The sequence below is a fragment of the Misgurnus anguillicaudatus genome, chromosome 25, assembly GCF_027580225.2.
Source record: "Misgurnus anguillicaudatus chromosome 25, ASM2758022v2, whole genome shotgun sequence".
Lineage (NCBI taxonomy): Eukaryota > Metazoa > Chordata > Actinopteri > Cypriniformes > Cobitidae > Misgurnus > Misgurnus anguillicaudatus.
In genome coordinates, this window is record NC_073361.2 from 1,473,963 (window position 1) to 1,495,831 (window position 21,869).

At 39.7% G+C, this 21,869-nt stretch overlaps 2 protein-coding genes across 3 annotated transcripts; one reads left to right on the forward strand and one right to left on the reverse strand.

The window, feature by feature from the left end:
- Positions 1-10,687: 10,687 nt before the first annotated feature.
- On the reverse strand, positions 10,688-21,138 carry LOC129426634 (uncharacterized). 2 transcript variants are annotated; one of them, XM_073864084.1, is made up of 6 exons: positions 20,612-21,138; positions 15,410-15,606; positions 15,127-15,291; positions 14,860-14,963; positions 13,558-13,693; positions 10,688-11,071 (listed from the first exon to the last, which is right to left on the reverse strand). In XM_073864084.1, exons 1-6 carry the CDS (start codon positions 20,708-20,710, stop codon positions 11,065-11,067), a joined length of 708 nt encoding a protein of 235 aa, XP_073720185.1. In that variant the 5' UTR covers positions 20,711-21,138; the 3' UTR covers positions 10,688-11,064. The 2 variants fall into 2 exon arrangements, with proteins under 2 accessions (XP_073720185.1, XP_073720184.1); XM_073864083.1 differs by lacking the exon at positions 10,688-11,071 and having other exon boundaries at positions 13,438-13,693.
- Positions 18,000-20,235, forward strand: LOC129434376 (E3 SUMO-protein ligase ZBED1-like). The gene is made up of 2 exons (XM_055193311.2): positions 18,000-18,977; positions 19,212-20,235. Exons 1-2 carry the CDS (start codon positions 18,522-18,524, stop codon positions 19,434-19,436), a joined length of 681 nt encoding a protein of 226 aa, XP_055049286.2. The 5' UTR covers positions 18,000-18,521; the 3' UTR covers positions 19,437-20,235.
- Positions 21,139-21,869: the final 731 nt, after the last annotated feature.

Here is a 21,869-nt window from a genome sequence, read left to right on the forward strand (position 1 = left end):
GAAACAAGGCAGACGAGATAAACACACAGGGTGATAAATATATCACAAACACATTGCATCCCTCCGCCTGAGAAACAACTATGACAAAATCACAAACAAACGGGGGAAAGGCCTTCTGGACCTGAGTAAATCACTGGGCCTGTATAGTCAATGGCCACACACGACTCTTTTGGCTCTTATACTTTTAACGGGGCAACAGCACTGTTGATTATTTTATTACAGATATTGATCCTGTACATATCAGAGCTTTTACAGTCAATCCTCAGACACCTCTGTCAGATCACTGTAATATAACTTTATACTTAAAACAATCTCAAACCAATAAAACATAAACAACCCTCTCAGTTAAAGACTACAACAACCCTAAAGTGGACTGAAAGCGGCAAAGAACAATATCAAAGTGCAGTAGAAAGCCATAACATCAAACTACTGTTGGACAAATTTGTAACAAACCCATATCCACATAATGAAGCAGGAGTAAATCTGGCACTAAATGATATTAACAACATATTTCACCAATTAGCATCCATGTGTAATTTGGAAAAAAAAATCACCAAAAAGGAAACCAAAAAACTGCAATGAAAAATGGTTTGACAGCTCATGCAAAAGAATTAGAAAGACAGTATGAACTATATCGAATAAAAAACACAGAGATCCTGACAATCAAGATCTCCGGCATCAAAACTATGATGCTCTGAAAGAATACAAACAAGCTCTAAGAGAAAAGAAGGAGAAATACACAAATTATTTATTTAATGAGATGGAGGAGTCAATAAATAACAGTAACTTCTGGAATAAGTGGAACAATCACTATAGATCTCAACCAACAGAACTGGCAATTCAAAATGGAGATCTATGGACGACACACTTTAAAGATTTATACAAAACAACAAGAAATAACCCCTGCTCGAAATGAATTAAAAGCCAGATTAGATATCTTAAAACATACAATAAAAGAAAATCAAAACCCTCTTGATTTCACAGATAAAATAACTTTGATACACAAGTCAACAAAAATGGAAAACTTCTACTCGAGCTCTGCCGAAGTCTTGGCATATCCATTATCAATGGCAGAGTAAGAGGAGATTCTCTAGGAAGACACACATACAGTTCATTTCATGGTTGCTCAACAGTTGACTACATGATCACAGATTTAGATTTGTTCTCTTTCAAAGCATTCACAGTCAAACCACTAACACCCCTCTCAGATCAGAGCCAACTGACTCTATATCTCAAAAGGAAAGAAAACACAAACATACATCCACAACCCAGTAAGCTGTATAACATTAGAAAGAATTATAGATGGTCTCGAAACAGCACTGAAAAATACCTTACCGCAAATGACCAACCCCAAGTGCAATTACTTTTAGATAACTTTAAGACAACTTGCAAATCAAAAGCACAGACAACCAGACAGTGCAGATTTGCGTCTCCAATATTGTGAGGAACAAAAATATAAAAATACACTCAGAAAAAAGAAAGAATGTTACATCCAAAATCAGCTTGAAACTATTGAAGAATCAATTCATTTCAAACAATTTCTGGGACAACTGGAATCTCCTGAATAAAAAGAACCATGAACAAATAACTATACAAAATGGAGACACCTGGAAAAATCACTTTGAACAACTTTATAGCAAAATAAACATGAATACAGAACAGAGATATATGAAAAATTAAACCATATGGAAAAAATAATTGGCAAATATCAAAATCCACTAGACTACCCAATCACTGAAAAAGAGCTAAATGATAAAATACAGAATCTGACAACAAAAAAGGCAAGTGGACTAGATGGCATCCTTAATGAAATGCTTAAAAATATAAAATCACAAATTCAAACTGGCCATACTAAAACTATTTAACTTGATTTAAGGTGTTGGATATTTTCCTGATATATGGAATAGGGGACTTATATCTCATATTCAAAAGTGGTGACAAATCAGACCCAAATAATTACAGAGGTATATGTGTGAGTAGCAATCTGGGGAAATTGTTCTGTAGTATCATCAATACAAGACTCATACATTTCCTTAAAGAACACAATGTGCTAAGCAAAAGCCAGATTGGTTTTTTGCCAAATCATAGAACATCAGATCATATCTTCACCCTACATACCCTGATTGATAAATACATTAACCAAAATAAAACCAAAATATTTGCTTGCTTTGTAGACTTCCAAAAAGCCTTTGATTCAATTTGGCATGAAGGCTGTCTGTCTAAACTTCTAGAATCAGGTATCGGGGGTAATGTATACAACATTATAAAAACAATGTACTCAAACAATTAATGTGCAATTAAAATTGGAAATAAACAAACAAGACAGGGATGTCCACTATCACCCACCCTCTTCAATATTTACATTAATGAATTGGCAAAACCCCTAGAACAAAGCTCAGCACCTGGTCTCACACTACATGATTCAACCATCAAGTTTCTGCTGTTTGCTGATGATCTGGTCTTGCTATCTCCAACTCAAGATGGTCTACAGCAAAGCCTAGACATTTTGCATAAACTCTGTCACACCTGGGCCCTAAATATTAACACTAAGAAAACTAAAACTTTAACATTCCAGAAAAGACCAGGAAGTCAGAGGAAGACACAAAGAAATGTCACCCTTGGTGCCACCATAATTGATCACGTTACGAGCTACACATACCTTGGGTTGAAAATAAGTGCAACTGGAAACCTAAAATTGGCCATGAATGAATTGAAAGAGAAAGCAAGAAGGGCCTTTTACGCCATCAAAAAATCTATCCAAATTGAAATACCAATTAGAATCTGGCTCAAAATATTCCAATCAGTCATAGAACCAGGGTTCTAAATTAAGTTTTTTGACCACCAGCCAATGTGGCTGGTAACTTTCTAAAGTTACCGGCCAAACAGCATTTCCACTAGCCAAATTGTTTCCGGTGAAAATAAGAGAAATTATGAATGCCACTGAATGCAACAATGATTAACTTTTTCTTTCGCGTGCATATGCCACAATCCTGACAAAACATGACAACATTTTTGTTATCAAATACAAGCTTTCTTAGTTTCTCTGTCGATAGACATAAAGCTTTACTGGGGCACAGGCCCCCCATTTTTTGCTGACTTTTTTTTTAAAGCCTGTTGTGTGCAAGAAGTGTGCAACACTTCTATACAATGTCCTTTGCTTAACAGTGCAACAGGTACTGCGAAAGATAAATATGTATTTTAAAATATTTAAGTATAATCTTCATCATACCTAACATTATTAACATGTTTAGAGGCATAAATGGCATAAAATGTTTGGAAATAATGACAGCAGAGAAAGAGTTTCTACATCATCCAATGATAGCAATGATTAATAACTTGTTTGTACAAGAATATTTTAAGAAACCAGTCATTTTATGACTGCTATACTAAATAATCTCAGTCACAGTTACTGCTACCTGTTTATGTAGTGTCCTAGAGTTAAATATTAGTAAACTAAATATTAATTTCATATCTGAAAATACAGAACAGTATAACACATACATCTGTGGATTTTCTCAGCAACAATGCAATCCTATAGACTTCACAAAAGGTTTTCCTGAGATTTTTCCTCTAATGTTTGCGACCTGACTGGTTAAGGATGTAGTTTGTCTATCCCCCCTCAAACTCATCACCTCTACTTTCTGCTTCCCTTCATCTGTTTTGCACAAAACATTTCTGATGTCCATCTACAGGAGCCAATAATGATCGAGTCACAATAAGATTACCATTATTATTTAGAAACTTACTTCTCGTCATGTTTTCTTAATTACTTACTCGCGTGGCGTCACCTATTGAATGCAGTTGAGCGCAAAGACACGCGTGGACGTGTCAGTGCGACTGCTTCATCGCTTTTACAAGCGTAAATTGGGTAACTGCATTGTATATAGATCTGTTTTTGCCGCTATTATCTTTGTTAAGGAATACACTAGTTAACTGCTAAAATTTAAATTTGAGATTTACACCTGGGCACAAAAGATTTACACTGGGGCAAGTGCCCCAGTAAAAGGGGTGTGGTGACACCCCTGTCTTTTAAGTCTATCCTCCCTGCTCTGCCTGTTCGTTCTCCTTCTTCCTTGTGGTTTCTAGTGGACCCGCTCAGTTCGTTTCCATGGTTTCTCGGGCTGGTTTCGCTGCAAATAAAACATCATCACGTAGAATTACGGCACAGTGTTCATGGGAAATGTAGGAAGTACTGCCAGAGGGATAAATGTCCCAGAGCTTTATGTATCATGCATGCAATGCCTCATGCATCACCGGCAAAACTGGCTAGTAAGTTTTTATTAACACCCGCCAAAATGAATTTTAACCCGCATTTGGCGGGTTGGCGGGTATTTATTTAGAACCCTGCATAGAACCTATTGCACATTATGGCAGTGAAGTGTGGGGTCCTCTCCTGAACCATGAATTTAACAAATGGGACAAAAGCCCGATCGAAGCTTTACATGCTGAGTTCTGTAAGAGTATCCTCAGAGTACAGAGAAACACACCAAATAACGCATGCAGAGCAGAATTGGGCCAATGTCCTCTGCTAATGTGCATTCAGAAACGAACCATTAAATTTTGGAAACATCTTAAAATGAATGACCCCAACTCTTATCATTTTAAAGCCCTTAAAAACCATGAAATGAACATTGACTAAAGTTCACTACTTCAGATGATCCTAAATCTACAAAAACAAACTAACACCACTGACACATACATCAACAAAATTCGGCCCAACCAAATTATAAAAGTACAAAAAGAAAATTACCTGACTTACTGGACTGAATCAACAGGAATACAATGAATGTTATTTGACCCTAAATAGAAATTATACAACAGCAGAATATCCAAGCACAATGAAAGACTCTAAATTAAGAAGAACAATGACAAGATACAGACTGAGCAATCACACTCTGACTATAGAAAAAGGAAGACATCGACAAAACTGGTTACCCAAAGAGAGCCGCATCTGCCCATACTGCAACAGAGGAGATATAGAGACAGAAAAACACTTCCTACTCATCTGTCCTAATTATGAGGAAATCAGAAAGAAATTCTACACAAAATTTGAAAGAATGTGCACTGACTTCACAAAATTAAACAACAATACACAACTTCAATATTTATTAGGAGAAAAACTAAATTGTATTTTACTAACAGCACAAAACATTAATGCCTGCCATAAAAAAAGGGAGGAGTCGACCATTCAGTAATGCGCTTACATATATACACATACTCTTGCACAACACATAGTTCATAGATTTCTATAATGCATTTATATATATATATATATATATATATATATATATATATATATATATATATATATATATATATATATATATTCTTATGTATATCATTTGATTTCATATGTTCTATATTCACTGTTAATGCTTTGGCAATAATACATTGTAACACTTGTAATGCCAATATGTTAGGACTCTGCCATAATCTTGTTTGGTAATTATATCTAGTTTTGTATGGCAGGGTCCTGACAGTACAATGTTTTGTGTGGGAGAACGTGGTTTTAGTGTTGTCATATTTGACCACGTTTTTCCCGTGTCTTGTGACTTTATCCCCGCTCCCTTGCATTTTCCAGTCTTTGTTTTTATGTCTTGTTTAGTCTAGTGTTCTGTTTTCAGGTGTGTATATATATTTATATATATTTACATACATAAATATATTTATGTGTTTTGTCTCGTTAGTGCTGTGGTTGTCTTGTTTTTGTGTTTTGTTCACATGTGCTTCCCTCACAGGTGTTCCTGCTCTGTGTGATTTCCTCATTGTGTCATTCCTCACCTGTAGCTTGTTTTCCCCTCATCTGTTCAGTATATATTCCCTGTGTTTTCAGTGTCTCGTTGCAAGTTCGTCTTTGTATGTCCGTGCCCGCTAGCTTTGTCTAGTTCCTGTCCTGTCTAGCTTGAAAGTTTCCTGATTTGTATCTGTACTCTCTGGTACATTTGTCCCTTAGATTCCCCGCCCCGTTGTCACGCTATTGTGGATAAGTTTCCAGTCTTCGCCCTCCATCTCTGCTGGTTTACTCCATATCACTGCAGTCTGGTTTCCCGATTTATGTGGCACAGTCGAGTATTGTGCTCTCTACATCTGTGGTACTCTGAGCGCTGCCCATCGGCTTGTGCTGACCAGTAGCGTGCGCTGTCCAGCGCTTTGTCAGCTGAAGACTCCGTCAGCCTAACTCTTTCTCTCTGTGCCCCGCCAGGAATCTCTCTCCGTGCCCGCCAGGATTTCGTCAGTGTTAACATTTCTGTGGATGTCCTACAGCCCGGCTGTGTTTCCCACATTGTGAGCTACCCAGAGGAGATCGTTGTGGTCTGCCTCGCTAGTGTTTTCTCTCCATCTCTCCATCGCTCACACGGACACAGAGAGTTTTCTATTATACATTTTATTGACTGTCATTAACGTTTTCTCCATCCTCCTGAAGCCATTGTGTGTTTGTCTCCTCTACATTTGTAATAAAATCTCTGCGTTGGGATCTCTGAGTTCTGTCATTCCTAACACAATAAAGCACATTAAATTGAAATTGAAAAAAAAATTGTAGAGACAGAGAGAAAGACACTGAGTGTAATGTAGAGATGTAGAGACAGACTGAGTGAGATATAGAGACAGAGTGAGATATAGAGATGTAGAGACAGAGACTGAGAGAGAAATAGAGAGTTCCGTTGAGCAGCAGCAAAAAGACGAGCTCCTGATTTTTTTACTTTTAATGTTGTTTTGAAATAAGACAAGCATTCAGTTTTATCAGATTCAAGACAGAAAGACTTTCTACAACTAAATACCTGCAAAAAGAGATTAAATGAATCAGGAAAAACCAGCAGAAGACAAATGGCAGAAAAGAGCCTAAAAGTTCATTCAGCTGCCACAGAGAGAAAAAAAGAAGAACCTGAGTGACCCCAGACATACTGCACAAGGTCTGCAATCAACTACCTTTATTTTTGGGGAAAGATTTTGACCAGAAATTGCTATTTTGAACAAATTAAGCTACAATATAAGGGCTTACTTCAGTGAATATCTGCCTTTTCATAGAACAACAACAAACTGTCAGTAACTGTCAGAAGATTTGAAAAATGACAGATTCAATCCCCATCACATACCCATCTAAAGCTAGCAATGAGATCTTAAAGAAAAGATATAAAGAAAAGCTCCTCAAGGACAGACCCGAGACACTGTACTCTGACTTATACAAAAATGGAGAGGTCAGTAACCCCATATTTTACACAGAAGAGCCAGAAGCTTGGCATTCAGCAGTAAGACAGCATTACATTACTGTCATGAGAAAGGGCATCAGTAACGGGTGGAAACTGCAGATCAAAGAAAATGATCATTCAGATTCGGTCATCATAACAGTTAATCTGTACAAAAATTGGACTGTGATCATTCAGGGGATCTGAAACAGTTTGGAAAAGATTTTCTCCAAATTAAAGAAAAGGCCCAGCTGAACAAAACAAACCACAATACAATGAAACAAAAAGAAGACACGACCACCTGTCAAAACACCAATGAGCAGTCAACAGATGACAGTGAGATCTCCCTTTTACACAGCACCATCAACGATATGAAAGAAAAAATTAGAGAGATGGAGATGGAACTAATACAACTGAGAGAGGAGCTACACGAAGTAACAAAACAGACTGATCAAACAGAGAAAGAAGAAGATTACAGGAAAGAAATAGCGATGTTAAAAGAAGAACTTAAGGAACTGAAAATGCAGAGAGAGGAGGACAACAAACAACTATCTGTAATAAGAGAAGAGATGAGAGAACTGATAGAGGACAGACAGTCCTACAGAAAACAATTGTCAGGTCAAAAAGAGAAGCAGCTGACACAAAAAGAAGAAGAACAACAACAACATACTCAAGACCTGACTCCTTCATCAGCTCCAATAACTATCAACCACAGCAGCCCTCCTCCATGTGACTCCAACAGTCAAACACAGCCTAAAATCATACTTCTGATAGACTCCAATGGGAAGTTTATTAATGAAAAGAAACTGTTCCCAAAAAGAAATATGTTAAAAAAAATATGGTGCCCAAACACACAGAAGGCTTTGGAGCTCTTATGTGAAGAACAGCTGGGTTCCCCCAGTCATATTATCATCCATACCGGCACCAACGACCTGAGAGCCCTGCAAGAGAGAGTAGCTACAGCTCTTATACACGTCACAGAGAAAGCATCCTCCAACTTCCCTAACTCCAGGATTATCCTGTCCACCCTGCTACAGCGCTCAGATTTCCACCAAGACACCATCAGGCATATTAATGCAAGAGTGTCCAGAGACTGTGCCCTAAAGTCCAATGTATACTTGGCACAGCACCCCACGCTGAATCTCAACAGTCTCTACGACCATGTCCATCTCCACAGAAAGGCTGTCCCCATCTTTGCCAAAACCCTGAAGGACATCACACTAAACCGCAGCCCTAGAGCACCTGAGCGACCTCATGGACACCCCATAAAACCACTACAGCGTCATCCTTTAACTCACCGCCCCCTCCACCGATTCAACTCTGACCAGAGAAACCTCACGACAGTGTCTCCCCTCCAAAGACATCACACGACCAGGCCTGCAGCCCCCCGCCTTCTCATTTTCATGAACATAAGCAGGAGCAGCACCCGGGCAACCATAGCTATGCTGAAGTAGCCAGCAAATCACCGATTCACTCCAGCACCAGCACAGCTGACAACCAATTGAACCCATCTCCATCCACAGACCTCAGAAACATCCAATACATGCTGAATCAGCTGTGCTTCCACCTAATGGGTTAGTGTGTGTGTGTGTGTGTGTGTGTGTGTGTGTGTGTGTGTGTGTGTGTGTGTGTGTGTGTGTGTGTGTGTGTGTGTGAAAGAGTATGTGTGTATAATAACTTATAAGGTGTGGCACTAGAACTTATTTATTTTATTGATATAAGAGTATGTGTGGGTGCACTATAGCTTATTTATTTTATTGATATAATTATTTAAGAAAAATACATTATAATATTTAATGTTTTTTATTTAATCTGTCAATCTGATATACTGATGTTTGTCTTGTTTTTAAAATAACAGAAATGATTAGTTAATGAGCTCCTTAAAAATCTCATGTTGGAATATTCAAGGACTCCGGTCCTCCATTTTTGGTGTTAAGAGCAAACATTCAGACTTTAAAAAAGAAATTCAGAATTCTGACATTTTAATACTACAGGAAACATGGAATCAAAAAGATTATTTAACACCGTACTAAGTGTAGGATATTTTCCGGACACCTGGAATCAAGGCCTCATTACGCCCATCTATAAACAAGGAGACAAATTTGACCCGAACAATTACAGAGTCATGTGTGTCAACAACAACCTGGGGAAAATCTTCTGTTCCATTATTAATCAAAGACTGCAAAACTTTCTTAAAACCCACAACGTCTTGGAGAAAAGTCAAGCACTGTATGTAGTTTACAGCGGTCTCTAGCGGTGATGTTTCAGATTGCAACCAATAAATTTACAAACGCGTGCTCGTAGGGAGCGAGCACTCTGGGTAACGGTCGGCCAGACTGAGATGCAAAACAACGGAGAAAGCATCACACAACATGCTGGAAACGCAGGAAAACTCCCACTTCGACGTTAAATTGACTGCATTTAGCCTATGTAATGTGGTGTTACATCGGTAAATTTACGGTTAGATAACGAAATCAGTTAGTGAACTACACTAAACAATTTCAGTGTATTAGTAAGACCGTAGTAGGTAACATTACTAAATGTGTCTGGAATTGTGCACTATAAAAATATAATAGTAGTAGGTTGAGAAACGTTAGACAGGAGATTTAGTACATAAAATAAAAGTAACATTCTGAAGCACTTACAGTACCTTGTGTTATCGTGGAACAGTCTTTTGCATTCATGTCATGCCTCATGTAATTTTCCTTGCCATTTCATTATAGTTTACAATTATTTATTTTAGTATAGCTGACAATTTGTAATTAATCACATTGAAACTAGACATTTCTTTTATTTTATTGTATTGTTTTCATTTTAGGATTCTAGTTCAGACGAATATGAACCTCTACTATCTGACAGCAGTGACAGTGCTAGTGGAGGGGTAAGGAGGAGAGGAAGAGGCTGAGGTGCTGGTGGAGTGCGAGGAAGAGGCCGCGGAAGGCGAAGTAGACGGGGACGAGTAAGGGGACGGGCTGGAGCTGGTTCTGTTTCAGAAGAGGACAGACAACGGGTTGCTATGCTGACTGCTGCCAGGACAGCAGAGATACAGGTTGGTTAGTCATAGACTCATGACAGAGAAAATATATAAAAGTTAAAATTCAAAACACACTTCAAATGTGAATGTAGCCATCCTAAACACGTATTTGCTTTATCAATTTCCAGACAACACTGCAACAACTCTCAAAGGAAGAAAGGGATGAACTACTACAGATGGTGGTAACTAGCATACCTGGGGTTATTCTAGACATTATGGACCAAAGGCGAGTGACACCAGGAGAAAACATCCAACAGAGAGGACAGCTCACATGGTGCACCTGCCTAAACTGCCGGCTTATGCCAACAGAAATAAATGCTGCGGTCAGGATCAAGAACAGTGCTTCAGCAGGAGTGCCCATATGGAGCTCTATTGTCTGGATGAGGGCATCCTACGCTTGACTCGGCAGACCTGGAATGACATACTGGCACTAAATGACATGCAGGACCAAGGGGCTGACAACCGAGAGTTTCGCTACTCTGCCTATCGTCAATTCATCATCTGGCAACATGGGCGACTAGGAACTGGAAACAGGGTGGTGATACCAAGTTGCTGCATCTGGTGCATAAGAGACAAATACCCTGACCCATTTTTTAACTATGTTGGATACAAAGAAGCCCCATTTAGGTGAAAAGTAAAGGGTTGTAAATAAAAAATAATTCTATTACAAAGTCTTTTTTAATTTCATATAAACACTTATCATTTCCATGTGTAGTTTTTATTTTTACAATGCTTACTGTTATAGGTTTTTACAATACCATTTTCTAATAATAAAAAACAATGCTACAGTGACAAATGCTTGAGGATTTCTCTCTTTTCTTGTACCCAGTGCTCAGGTAGTTGAAGTCATGCCCTATATGGGGAGAGAAAAAAAGGAAAGAATCACAACCAGTATTTTAATAACCCAGTCCTCTGTCCTGTATGACAGATATATTTATAACAAGGTCATACATTAGCGGAAATCTAAAACATATAAAAATGTGTCATTTCAGCAGTAAAGTAACATCGGGCAGATGCAACTGAATGAAAATTACTAGCAGTGGCATATAATTCACAGATTAGGACAGGGGTTTTCAACCGGTGGTCCGCGGCATTGCATGTGGTCCGTGACAGCCTACAAAATTTCACTATTAAAATCATTTTTTCCATAATTTATTTTTCTAAATATTTCCTGAATATTTGCACATTGGTGGGAATACTGAATTGAATAAAAATATCCAAAATATTCAAACTGGCACAGGATAGGCTAGCTTTGCACCTACCAGGTCTATCTTATGCTTTGCCAACGTTGTGTGTTGCGTCCCCAACGTCATATACGTACACATTCATATTGCGCGCGAAATAGACCAGCATCTCGGAGTTAAGTAAATACATTATTCAGGTTTCATTAAATATACTCTAAATAGTTTTGGTGAATTTAAATTTGGAGTGGAACTGTTAGCTAACGTTTCTAACTAAGACCAAGTTTGCTAAGCTGCACCAACATGGATCGCTTTTTAGTAAGGAAAGGGACAGACGTAGGGACAGATGTACAGGCTTCTGCTGCATGTTCTGCATACAAAGCTACAACTTCGGCGGAAACAGGGAAACGTAGTGGGAAACGAAAAAGAAAATACAGTGAAGATTATGTTAAATATGGATTTACAGTAACGACTGACAAAACAGGAGAAGAGGTACCACTGTGTTTCGTATGTTCAACGGTGCTTTCAAATGAAACCATGAAACCGTCGAAACTTTCTCGTCATATGGAGACACATCACAGCTTCTTGAAGGCCAAGCCTATTGAGTATATGCAACAGATGTTGCGTGATTTCAAATTCATTCAATTAGACGAGACGACAGATATAACAAATGACGCGCAACTTTTGGCATTTGTGAGATACGAGGATAATAGTGCAATTTGTGAGGAATTTCTCTTTTGCAAACCGCTGCCAGGGTGAACTACAGGTGCTGAGCTCTTTTCAGCTATTGATGACTTTTTCAAAGAACACAATATTTTGTGGCAGAAATGTGTGACGCTATGTAGCGATGGTGCCAGAGCAATGAGTGGGAGCCAGACTGGATTGATTGGGCACGTAAAGAAAGTAGCACCGGCAATAATTTGGACACATTGCATGATTCATAGGGAAGCTCTGGTTGCCAAGGATCTCAGTGTTGAGTTCAGCGAGGTGTTTGATGCTGTTGTTAAAACCGTAAACCTGATCAATCGAAAAACATTAAATACACGCCTGTTTGCATCCCTATGTCAAGGCTTAGGAAGTGAACACACCTCTCTCCTTTACCATTCAGAGGTGAGATGGCTGTCTCGCGGCGCGGTGCTCGCCCGTGTGTTTGAACTACGTGATGCTATCTATACTTTCTTGTGCGAAAAGGAGTGCAGTGAACTGGCTTACATGTTCAACGACAGCCACTGGTTGACTAAGCTGGCGTATCTCACCGGTGTTTTTGCAGAGCTTAACAAGTTGAACACTTCAATGCAAGGGAGAGATTCAAACGTCCTGCAGCTCTACAAAAAACTAGAAGCATTTGTTAAAAAAATTTCAAGATGGATAGAACGAGTGGAGAGTGGTAACTTGGCTATGTTTCCTTCAGTTGAGGAATATTCTGACAGCACTGTCATTAAAGACATTGTGTGTGAGCATTTGAGGAAGCTTGTGCTTCAATTCCGAAAGTACTTCCAAGATTCTGATGAGTGGCGCTGTGACAGCAAATGGATCCTGCTCCCATTCAGTGATGATGCAGCAGCAGGGTCAAGCTTAACTACTGTAGAAGAGGATCAGCTCATAGAGATGTCCACAGACTCTGTCAGGAGGCATATGTATGATACGCAACCCCTAATGAAGTTCTGGATAAGTTGCCAGACAGAATTTCCAGAGCTTTCAGCAAAAGCAGTGAGGTGTCTTTTACCCTTTCCAACAACATACCTTTGTGTGAGCGGGTTTTCTACACTGGCATATCTAAAGAACAAGTACAGGGCAAGGCTAGAACCAGAGAATGATATGAGGCTGTCACTATGTACCACTATATCACCACAAATAGACAGACTGTGTGGTAGTCACCACGCCCAGAAATCCCACTAACAGGTAAGGAGTACTTCCACACACACACACACGCACACACACACACAATAGCGGGCCACTGATTACTTGTTAGTCCAAATGGTGGTCCCTGGCACAGAACCATTTGAAAACCCCTGGATTAGGAGATTAGAAGAAAAGTGCATCTTGACATTACAAGTAAAGATTTGTAACCTTGGACCGCTTAGTGTTTTGTTGCATGACTCTTAATCAAACTCCTTTTGACCAATCACATGTGACTGTAGGCATGTTGTCCACATACCTGTCCTCTGCAGATTTGTGGGCCAGTTCAGCTGTTGATGGGGGTACAACTCCAGTAAGAAGACCAAGAGTCCGTGGGTCGTCTGGCCTGAGACTTCTTCTTCTCGGGAGTCCTCCAGAGGATTTCAAACGTGTACCTAGGCCTGGGGTGGTAACCGGATTACCGCCATACCGCGGTCACGTGACCCATGCCGCGGGTCTGAGCTCCTCACCGTCATAACCGCAAAAAAAAATTGAAACATTGGCCTGCACTTGTGTGTATATATGGGGATGTTATACACGCAGCTTTTAAACAACCGCAGCTTGTTAACAGAACCGTTAACTGATATGATTTTAATATTAAATTGTCATTGAGTAGAAGTACAGGTGACGTTGTCTGTGACTCGGTAAAAGCAATACAAACATTTTATTTAATTTAAACATGCAAACAGCCGCAACAGATCAACAACAGAATCAGGTTTCATACATTATTAAATTGTCACGCAACATAAAGAGCATGCGATCAGTCCGAGGATTAATATCCAAAGAGGTTAGATCGTCTCTTTTTCATCTAGCCCACCACAGTGGCCATTTCTACAGCAGGACACATTTCAAAAAGTTTTGCTTTTGCGTCTTCTTTTTCCGTTTGTGGAAAAAGACAGATGTTTATGGTAAGTGTCTAGGACAGAAGCGGTCCCAAGCACGCGAGACAGACGCGGACTGCCCGAGCACGCGGGAGCTAGACGCGGAATGCCCGAGCGCGCGCGAGACAGACGCGGACTGCCCGGGCGCGCGCGAGAGACAGACGCGGACTGCCCGGGCGCGCGCAAGAGACAGACGCGGACTGCCCGGGCGCGCGCGAGACAGACCGTGTCATTTTGCGCACACACACGCGTCTCTGTGCAGCTTCCAATCTATACTCAAGCACGGACACATGCAGTACAAGTGATTTCTCATACAAATGGTTATTTTACCAGACCGTCAGGGCAGCAATAATTTGCGTCATTTACAGGCCATTCATAAATTAAGGATAGAAAAGTGGCGAAATGTCTGTAGGCACGTAAGTGTGGACACGCACAATGCGTTAACATTTTTTTTCACTGATAATATTAATTGTTCAAGTTGTTGAATGTTGAAAAAATGTGGAAGGAAATTATATTCACTTTACATGTTCCTTAAGTAATTTGCACATGTTGTTTATTGAACATAAATAAGTCATGCATGTTATTTAACTCCTTGTCTTGCCAATAAACCGCAAAACCGCGGGAATTTGTTGATTACCAAAGTAAGAAAAAAATCCAAACCGACCCAGCCCTATGTGTACCCAAAATTTGGCGCTGCAGCTGAGGAATGTAGTTGTATTCTTTGGAAACCTTTACTGTGTGGACCCGATAACGTTTAGACTTTTTGCTGTATAACCTTCTTTGTCTGAAAGACAACAAATCTAACATTAGTTGCCAGTTGCAACATACTGTGTTTTTCGATTCAGCAAAATTCGGCACCCCATTCTCACTCTTAATATAATTTTCCTGTGAACTAAAAATTTCCCAGGCAACCAAACCGAAAAAAAAAAGTTTTATGAATGACTTACGAGACTTCGCCTCTCTGGTTGATGTGTACTGGTCGGTGGTTGTGGTGGTTGTAGTCCAGTGCAGCGAGGAGGGTCCTTGCTTCATAGACTGGAGGGGAGAAGGCAAACCGCTTGCTAACATACATCAACAGATGATTCTGAAAGGCCTCAAGTTCAGAAGTTGACCTGTATTTTAAAGAAATCACAAAACAATATTACTTTATTTGAAATATTATGCACACAATACCTATCATGTAAAAGCATGACATTGATTATGTAACGAATATTGATGTATATTGATGACCTAAATTTTAGAAACTTCTCTACATCCTTCAGCCATCGTCTGTTGAGCACGATTTGTGAGAGTGCTTCATGTGCTGCAGAACGAGACAGCATGCAGTCTTTGGAACTGCTCACCGCATCCAGTGGCTGATGTTGACATTTACCAAGGGCCCATTCATGCACACCACAGACATGGTGAAGAACCCCTCGCCACATACCCTAAAATAAAATAAACATTTTGAGTATAATTACAAATGCTGTGTGACACCCATTAGGGATGTGCCAAAAAATCGATTCACAGAAGAATCTAGATTCTCATTTGCAACGATTCAGAATCGATCTGAAATGTCCAAGAATCGATTTAATAAATTATTAAAATTAGCTGGCTGTTCGCCTCCATTTTGTAACAATTCAATTCAATTTTATTTATATAGCGCTTTTCACAATTTGGTAATTGTATCAAAGCAGCTTTACATAATAGATGCTGTGAAAAGCACAGAAAATCGACAGATAGCACAACATAATACACGATAGCACAAGCAGCTAAATTTGCTGCGGCTTTAAATCTACATTATAAGCGAACGTATTACTAATGTGACGTATAGAAGTTAAGCCCAAGAGGGCTGCCTCCCCGGGTTGAAAAATTAGCCGGGGAAGTAAAAAAAGTCCTAGGAGGAAAAAACCCTTGGGATATATATATATATATATATATATATATATATATATATATATATATATATATATAATTTATATACATTGAAACGGATAAGGAGATTAAGCGGAGATTAAGCGGATATTAAGCGGGTTCTGCCGGTGGTCATTGGTCAGGCATCGGCTGGACATCACGTTGAAGAACAGCCAGTAGATCAGAGGTGTGCCGACTTTCACATTTACCGGAACTGGATCTGTTTGTCTCATTGTCCTCGGGATCGAGGACGAGACAGGGAGAGAGAAACAAAATCTTATTAGCGTAGGGGCCGTTCACATGAAAAGCAAGTGTCATACAGTGATGTGATTTTAGTCAGCTTGGTTCCGGACAGGCTAACTATTGCTTGTTAAATGAATTACACATAGTTGATGATTTTAGAAAATTTGTGGGCCCAGGGCGAGTCTATGTATGGGGTCCCCCCTATGATCTTTAAAACAGAGACTCGTTTGACTAAGGCCAGAGGCCCCACTGCCGTCGTTAATACTAACGTACAGTGGCAAACGGTTCTGTGTGACATATTATTCTCAAGATCATGGGAAAAGCCAAAATTGCAACCCGACCATATGTGGAAATTAAGACTCAACCGACAACTAAATCAAATTTTCAAAATATTACTAAAGAGTATTAATGACATTTACCATGCTTTGGAGTGTTGACGAAAAAAGGTTTTAATTTATTTATTTATTAGGTTGTACAAACTAGCTATTGAGAGATAAGTACCATTACTAAAACAAGTTATCTGAATGCCTTGTTAAAGAGTAAAGTTTTAAGTCTAGATTTAAAGTTATCTACTGTCTCTGATTTTCGGACGTCGGTTGGTAAATCATTCCATAGCTTAGGGGCTAAGTAGGAAAAGGATCTGCCACCTTTAGACACTTTTGATATTTTAGGGATAATTAAGAGACCAGAATTTTGTGACCGCAATGCACGTGATGGATTGTATTCTGATAATAATTCTCTAAGATATGAGGGTGCTAGGCCATTTAAAGCTTTGTAGGTGATTAGTAATATTTTAAATTGTATGGGATATTTAACTGGTAGCCAGTGTAAAGATGCCAGAATTGGGCTTATGTGGTCATACTTCTTAGATCGAGTAAGCACTCTTGCAAAAGCGTTTTGAACTAGCTGAAGCTTGTTGACCTGATTTGCATGGCATCCTCCGAGTAACGAGTTACAATAGTCTATTCTAGAAGTCATAAAAGCGTGGATAAGCTTCTCTGCATCTGATGCAGACAACATATGGCATATTTTTGAGATATTTCTAAGATGGAAGAATGCTGTGCGGCAGACATTGGAGATATGGCTATCGAAGGATAAATTGCTGTCGAACATCACACCTAAATTCTTAACCGTGGAGGTTGGCACCACAGTGCAGCCATCTATGGGCAACTTGTAACAAGCCTTTATACGACGTCTGTACGTCACCACGCAGCCAGTTTTGAACGCGAGCGGCATCACTAAAACATCAAGGAAGCAAACATGGATGAGAGGGAGATCCAACCAGCCCCATCTTTACTTAAAGCTAAAATTTGGCGTCATTTCGGTTTTTACCGATTGCCTGGAAGCACGGCGCTGGACATGACACACACAGTGTGCAAGCTTTGCAAAATGAAGACCAAATACTTCGGCAGCACAACAAATGCACGGGCTCATATTAATAGGTATCACCCGGAGGTCAGCGACACGGAGCAGAGTCATCCGCCAGCTGCAGACCAACGCACACTGCGAGAGGGCAAAAAAAATAACTCGGTCTATCGCCTGCTTTATCGCCAAAGACCTAAGACCTTACAGTGTGGTGGAGAACGATGGGTTCATCTGCATGTTACAGACAGCGGAGCCGAGGTACGTCATACCGTCCCGCAAGTTTTTCACGGAGACAGCTGTGCCACAGCTTTACAATGAGACTAAAAGAAAGGTCGCAACTGCCCTAACCGAAATGACCAGAGTGGCACTAACATGTGATGCATGGACATCAAGAGCAACCAAGTCTTTTGTGGCATTCACCGCTCACTACATAACTGATAAGTGGGTGCTCGAATCCTGTGTTTTGCAAACTCGTGAGATGCACGAGAGCCATACAGCCGTAAATGTCAAGGCCATGTTTCACTCCGTTGCTAATGAATGGGAGCTAACAGTCTCGGATCTGGTGATTGTGACTGATAATGCTGCCAACATGCTCGCCACTGCACAGATTGACAACTAAGCACACATTACATGTTTTGCCCATACTCTCAACCTGGCTGCACAACGAGCTCTCAAGCTCAACACAGTGTCACGACTGCTTGGGAGGATCAGGCGAATTACTGGTTTCTTTCACCGCAGCGCCATTGCAAATCATGAACTGCTGGAAAAGCAGAAACTTCTGCAGTTACCGGAGCACAAACTGAAAACGGATGTCGCTACACCCTGGAACAGTGCGCTGGACATGATAGAACGATTCCTAGAGCAGCAGCCTGCTATTTGTGCCGCGCTGCTCTCCCCCCAGGTAAGAAAATCTGGAAGTGACATCTGCACACTCAGCGAAACCGACATCTCCACGGCTGAGAAAATAGCATCGGCGCTAAAACCAATGAAAGACGCAACCCTCATAATGTCAGAGGATTCTACGCCTACACTCTCAGTTATTGGTCCTTTACATTCTCAATTGCTACACGACACAGAGGCAGCTGGCGTTGCTGCTGCTGCTGACACACCAGTTATTCGGGAAATCAAACTGGCAATCCACGACGATCTGGCGAAAAGATACAGTTCTGCTCGGGATAAGCGCATGCTGTACTCTGCTTCGTTTTTGGACCCCAGATTCAAGGCCCTGCCTTTCCTCACTGAGGATGACCAGCTGGACATCCATGCAAATGTAGTTTCAGAGGCTGCCGCACTTGAGGTAAATTAAAATTATCTGTTCTTGAGTAATATTTATGCTTGAGTAATAAGACATTTATGCTTGCTGAACATGGATGTAGGTCAAGTTAAATGATGCCATCTCATCTTGCTGGTTTTATATATGCCTTTTTATTTTAGTTAACCATAAAATAACGTTTTTTAAAGTAAGTAAATTTTGTGACTATTTTGTGCATAATTGATTATGACTGACATGATTGTTGAATTGTTTCTGTAGAGACAAGTGAACTCAGAAGAGGCTGAGGTTGAGTCTGAGACACCACAGCAAGAAGAAGGCCCTGCTCCAAAAAGAAGGCCCTCTGCACTGATCACACTATTGGGCAAGACATTTACTGAGGTCAGTGTTGTCCGTAGATCTAGCAGCTCTAGAGCAGAAGAGGAACTGAAGAAGTATCTTGAAGCCCCTGCCCTTTCTCTGTCAGAGAACCCGCTCAGCTGGTAGAAGACCCATCAGGTAGCTTTTCCTCTCTTAGCTGGACTGGCTAAGCGATACTTGTGTATACCTGGCACTAGCGTTGCAGCTGAAAGCGTTTTCTCCACCGCTGGAGATATAGTGACAGCACAGCGAAGCAGTCTCCCTCTTGCACATGTTGATCAGCTTCTTTTCCTACAAAAGAACCTGAATGTTGCATCTGCATATGGACAGTAACCATGGACACAGTTCATGTCCAGTTTTTTTCATGATTTGTTGAAAATCATATAATCAGTTGCTGTTGCACACTTTACATTTCTATTGTTGCAAAAGACACTGTGAACATTTCAGAGACAGGTAGCTTACGGGTACTATTTTTTCATTTTAAAAGAAGCACTTTATTTTCATAACTTGTTATTCTTTAACTTACTTTGTCTGACTGAGAAATATAGATTTTTTTGTCTTTACCGGTTGTGTTCTATTGTTGCAAAAAAACACTGTCATGAACATTTCAGAGACAGGTAGCTTACGGGTACTATTTTATTTTCATTTTGAAAGAAGCACTTTATTTTCATAACATGTTATTCTTTAAGTTACTTTGTCTGAGAAATATAATTGTTTTTTCTTTATCGGTTGTGTTCTACATGATATTTGTAGTAAACTGCAATTTCCTGGGAAATGCATCTATTTTCAACCATTTATATTTTGAAGCAGCACTTTATTTTTGTTCCAACTTATTTTACAGCTAGCTACTAATGAGTAGCAATTGAGAACCAGACAATGTTTTGCACTTTCCTGAGAATTGAACTTAATAAATGTGAAAAAGACACTTTAATGTCTTTGTTTGTCATTCTGTATAGCAAAGCAGATGAGAAACCCGACTAGAAATCATTATGGATAAAATCGAATCTTTTTGAATCGAAAATGGATTATGAATCGAATCGGGGCCTCAAGAATCGGAATCGAATTGAATCGTGAGATGATAAGAGATTCCCACCCCTAACACCCATGAACATCCACCACCTACAGGAGCTAATCACTGTAGTAGCCTGTACATTTCTGCTGAGATGTCATCTGCGGTAAATTCACATAAGCACTGCAAATACTTTGAGATCAATGCGACACTTTAAACGCTGGATGGCAAGACCTTCCTGCCCCATGTGCAGTGATTTCAAACAAAATCAATTGGTGCCCATTATACTCACCATGAACTCTTCTCGATTGTTTGCCATCTGGCAACAAAACCAAAAATGATTCACAATGTCCTTCTTCCAGACAAGTATGGCTGACTGACCAGATACCATCCCAGCCTGTGAACAAACAACAAAAGAAAAACTATTAGCAATTTCATTACCCTAGAACAGGGGTGTCCAATACGTCGATCGCATGGATTAAAGTTCTCCGTCGCAGCGACGGATTTCCGTCGATTGCAGCGAGTCTACGACAGATTTTCGTCAGTTGCAAAATTATTAAAATATCTTTTCATAAAGACACCGTGTATTCACCTTGTTAAGTGGAATGTGATCAAAGCCTGGAGGGGAGCCAAATCACGTTCCTCTCTCCACTGTAAGCATTCTCTTATCACTACGCACCAGATCCACTCCGGGTTTTCTGGCTGTATCCACTGATCTATATAAATGACTGGATTGCGCATGACGTCACAACTGTAAAGCCACCGCGCCGCCATGTTGGCATACCCAAAGGTTCTATTAAATCAATGGATGGTATCAGATTTTAATGATAAAAAAAACATTTTACAAGTCTTCGTTTTTATATCTGAAGTTACCCTGTACATTATTACAACATCCTAAGCATGTACATAGTTATTTACTGAAAGTTGTACATTTTAGTTTTTAATCAGTTATTATACATTCATCTTCATTGCAGTATCAGATCAGCAGACAGACCGCAGCATATTTAGTATTAATGACAAACGTGCTCATTCCGAAATCTAAATATATAATCATACTTTGTACCGTATGTGCATGCAATAGTTTGCTGGTTTTATGTTATTTAAAACCTGTTAGCCCTCATTCCATTTTCCGAACCCCCCCACAAAAACTGTCATAGCCAAACCAAAATAGATACAGTTTATGAAGTCTTTGCACTAAAAGCATAAGTTTGGTCTCATTTGAAAGCAGACACTTGGAAGTTTATTAAGAGGTGAACATTAGTTACTGTCATAATGAAAAAAGTTGTTATAGAGAGCTTAAATTATACTTTTTTATAAACTCCACCAAACATATATGAAATATTGTTATGAAAATCTAAATGAAATTGGCCTTGGAGCAATCTAGAAATGCTCTGCAGTTAAAGCCACAGGTCTGACCATGTTCTGTTTTAAATCTGAAGATGATACCTCTAAAACTCTGTATTTTATGAAATGTTTTTTAGACCCATGTCATGTAAATTTATTTAGAGAAAACAGCAAAAATGCTAAGCTAATGTTTGTTTATTTATATC

Bases quoted from the DNA above. Each gene is read 5' to 3' on its own strand.
- LOC129426634 (XM_073864083.1), bottom strand. From the start codon at position 20,710: ATGGTATCTGGTCAGTCAGCCATACTTGTCTGGAAGAAGGACATTGTG. The intron at 14,964-15,126 runs GTAAGTCATTCA...GTTGTCTTTCAG, and splicing joins AACCAGAGAGGCGAAGTCTC to ACAAAGAAGGTTATACAGCA. The intron at 13,694-14,859 runs GTACACATAGGG...CCCCAGGCCTAG, and splicing joins GCTGCAGCGCCAAATTTTGG to GTACACGTTTGAAATCCTCT.
- LOC129434376 (XM_055193311.2), top strand. From the start codon at position 18,522: ATGATAGAACGATTCCTAGAGCAGCAGCCTGCTATTTGTGCCGCGCTG. The intron at 18,978-19,211 runs GTAAATTAAAAT...TTGTTTCTGTAG, and splicing joins CAGAGGCTGCCGCACTTGAG to AGACAAGTGAACTCAGAAGA.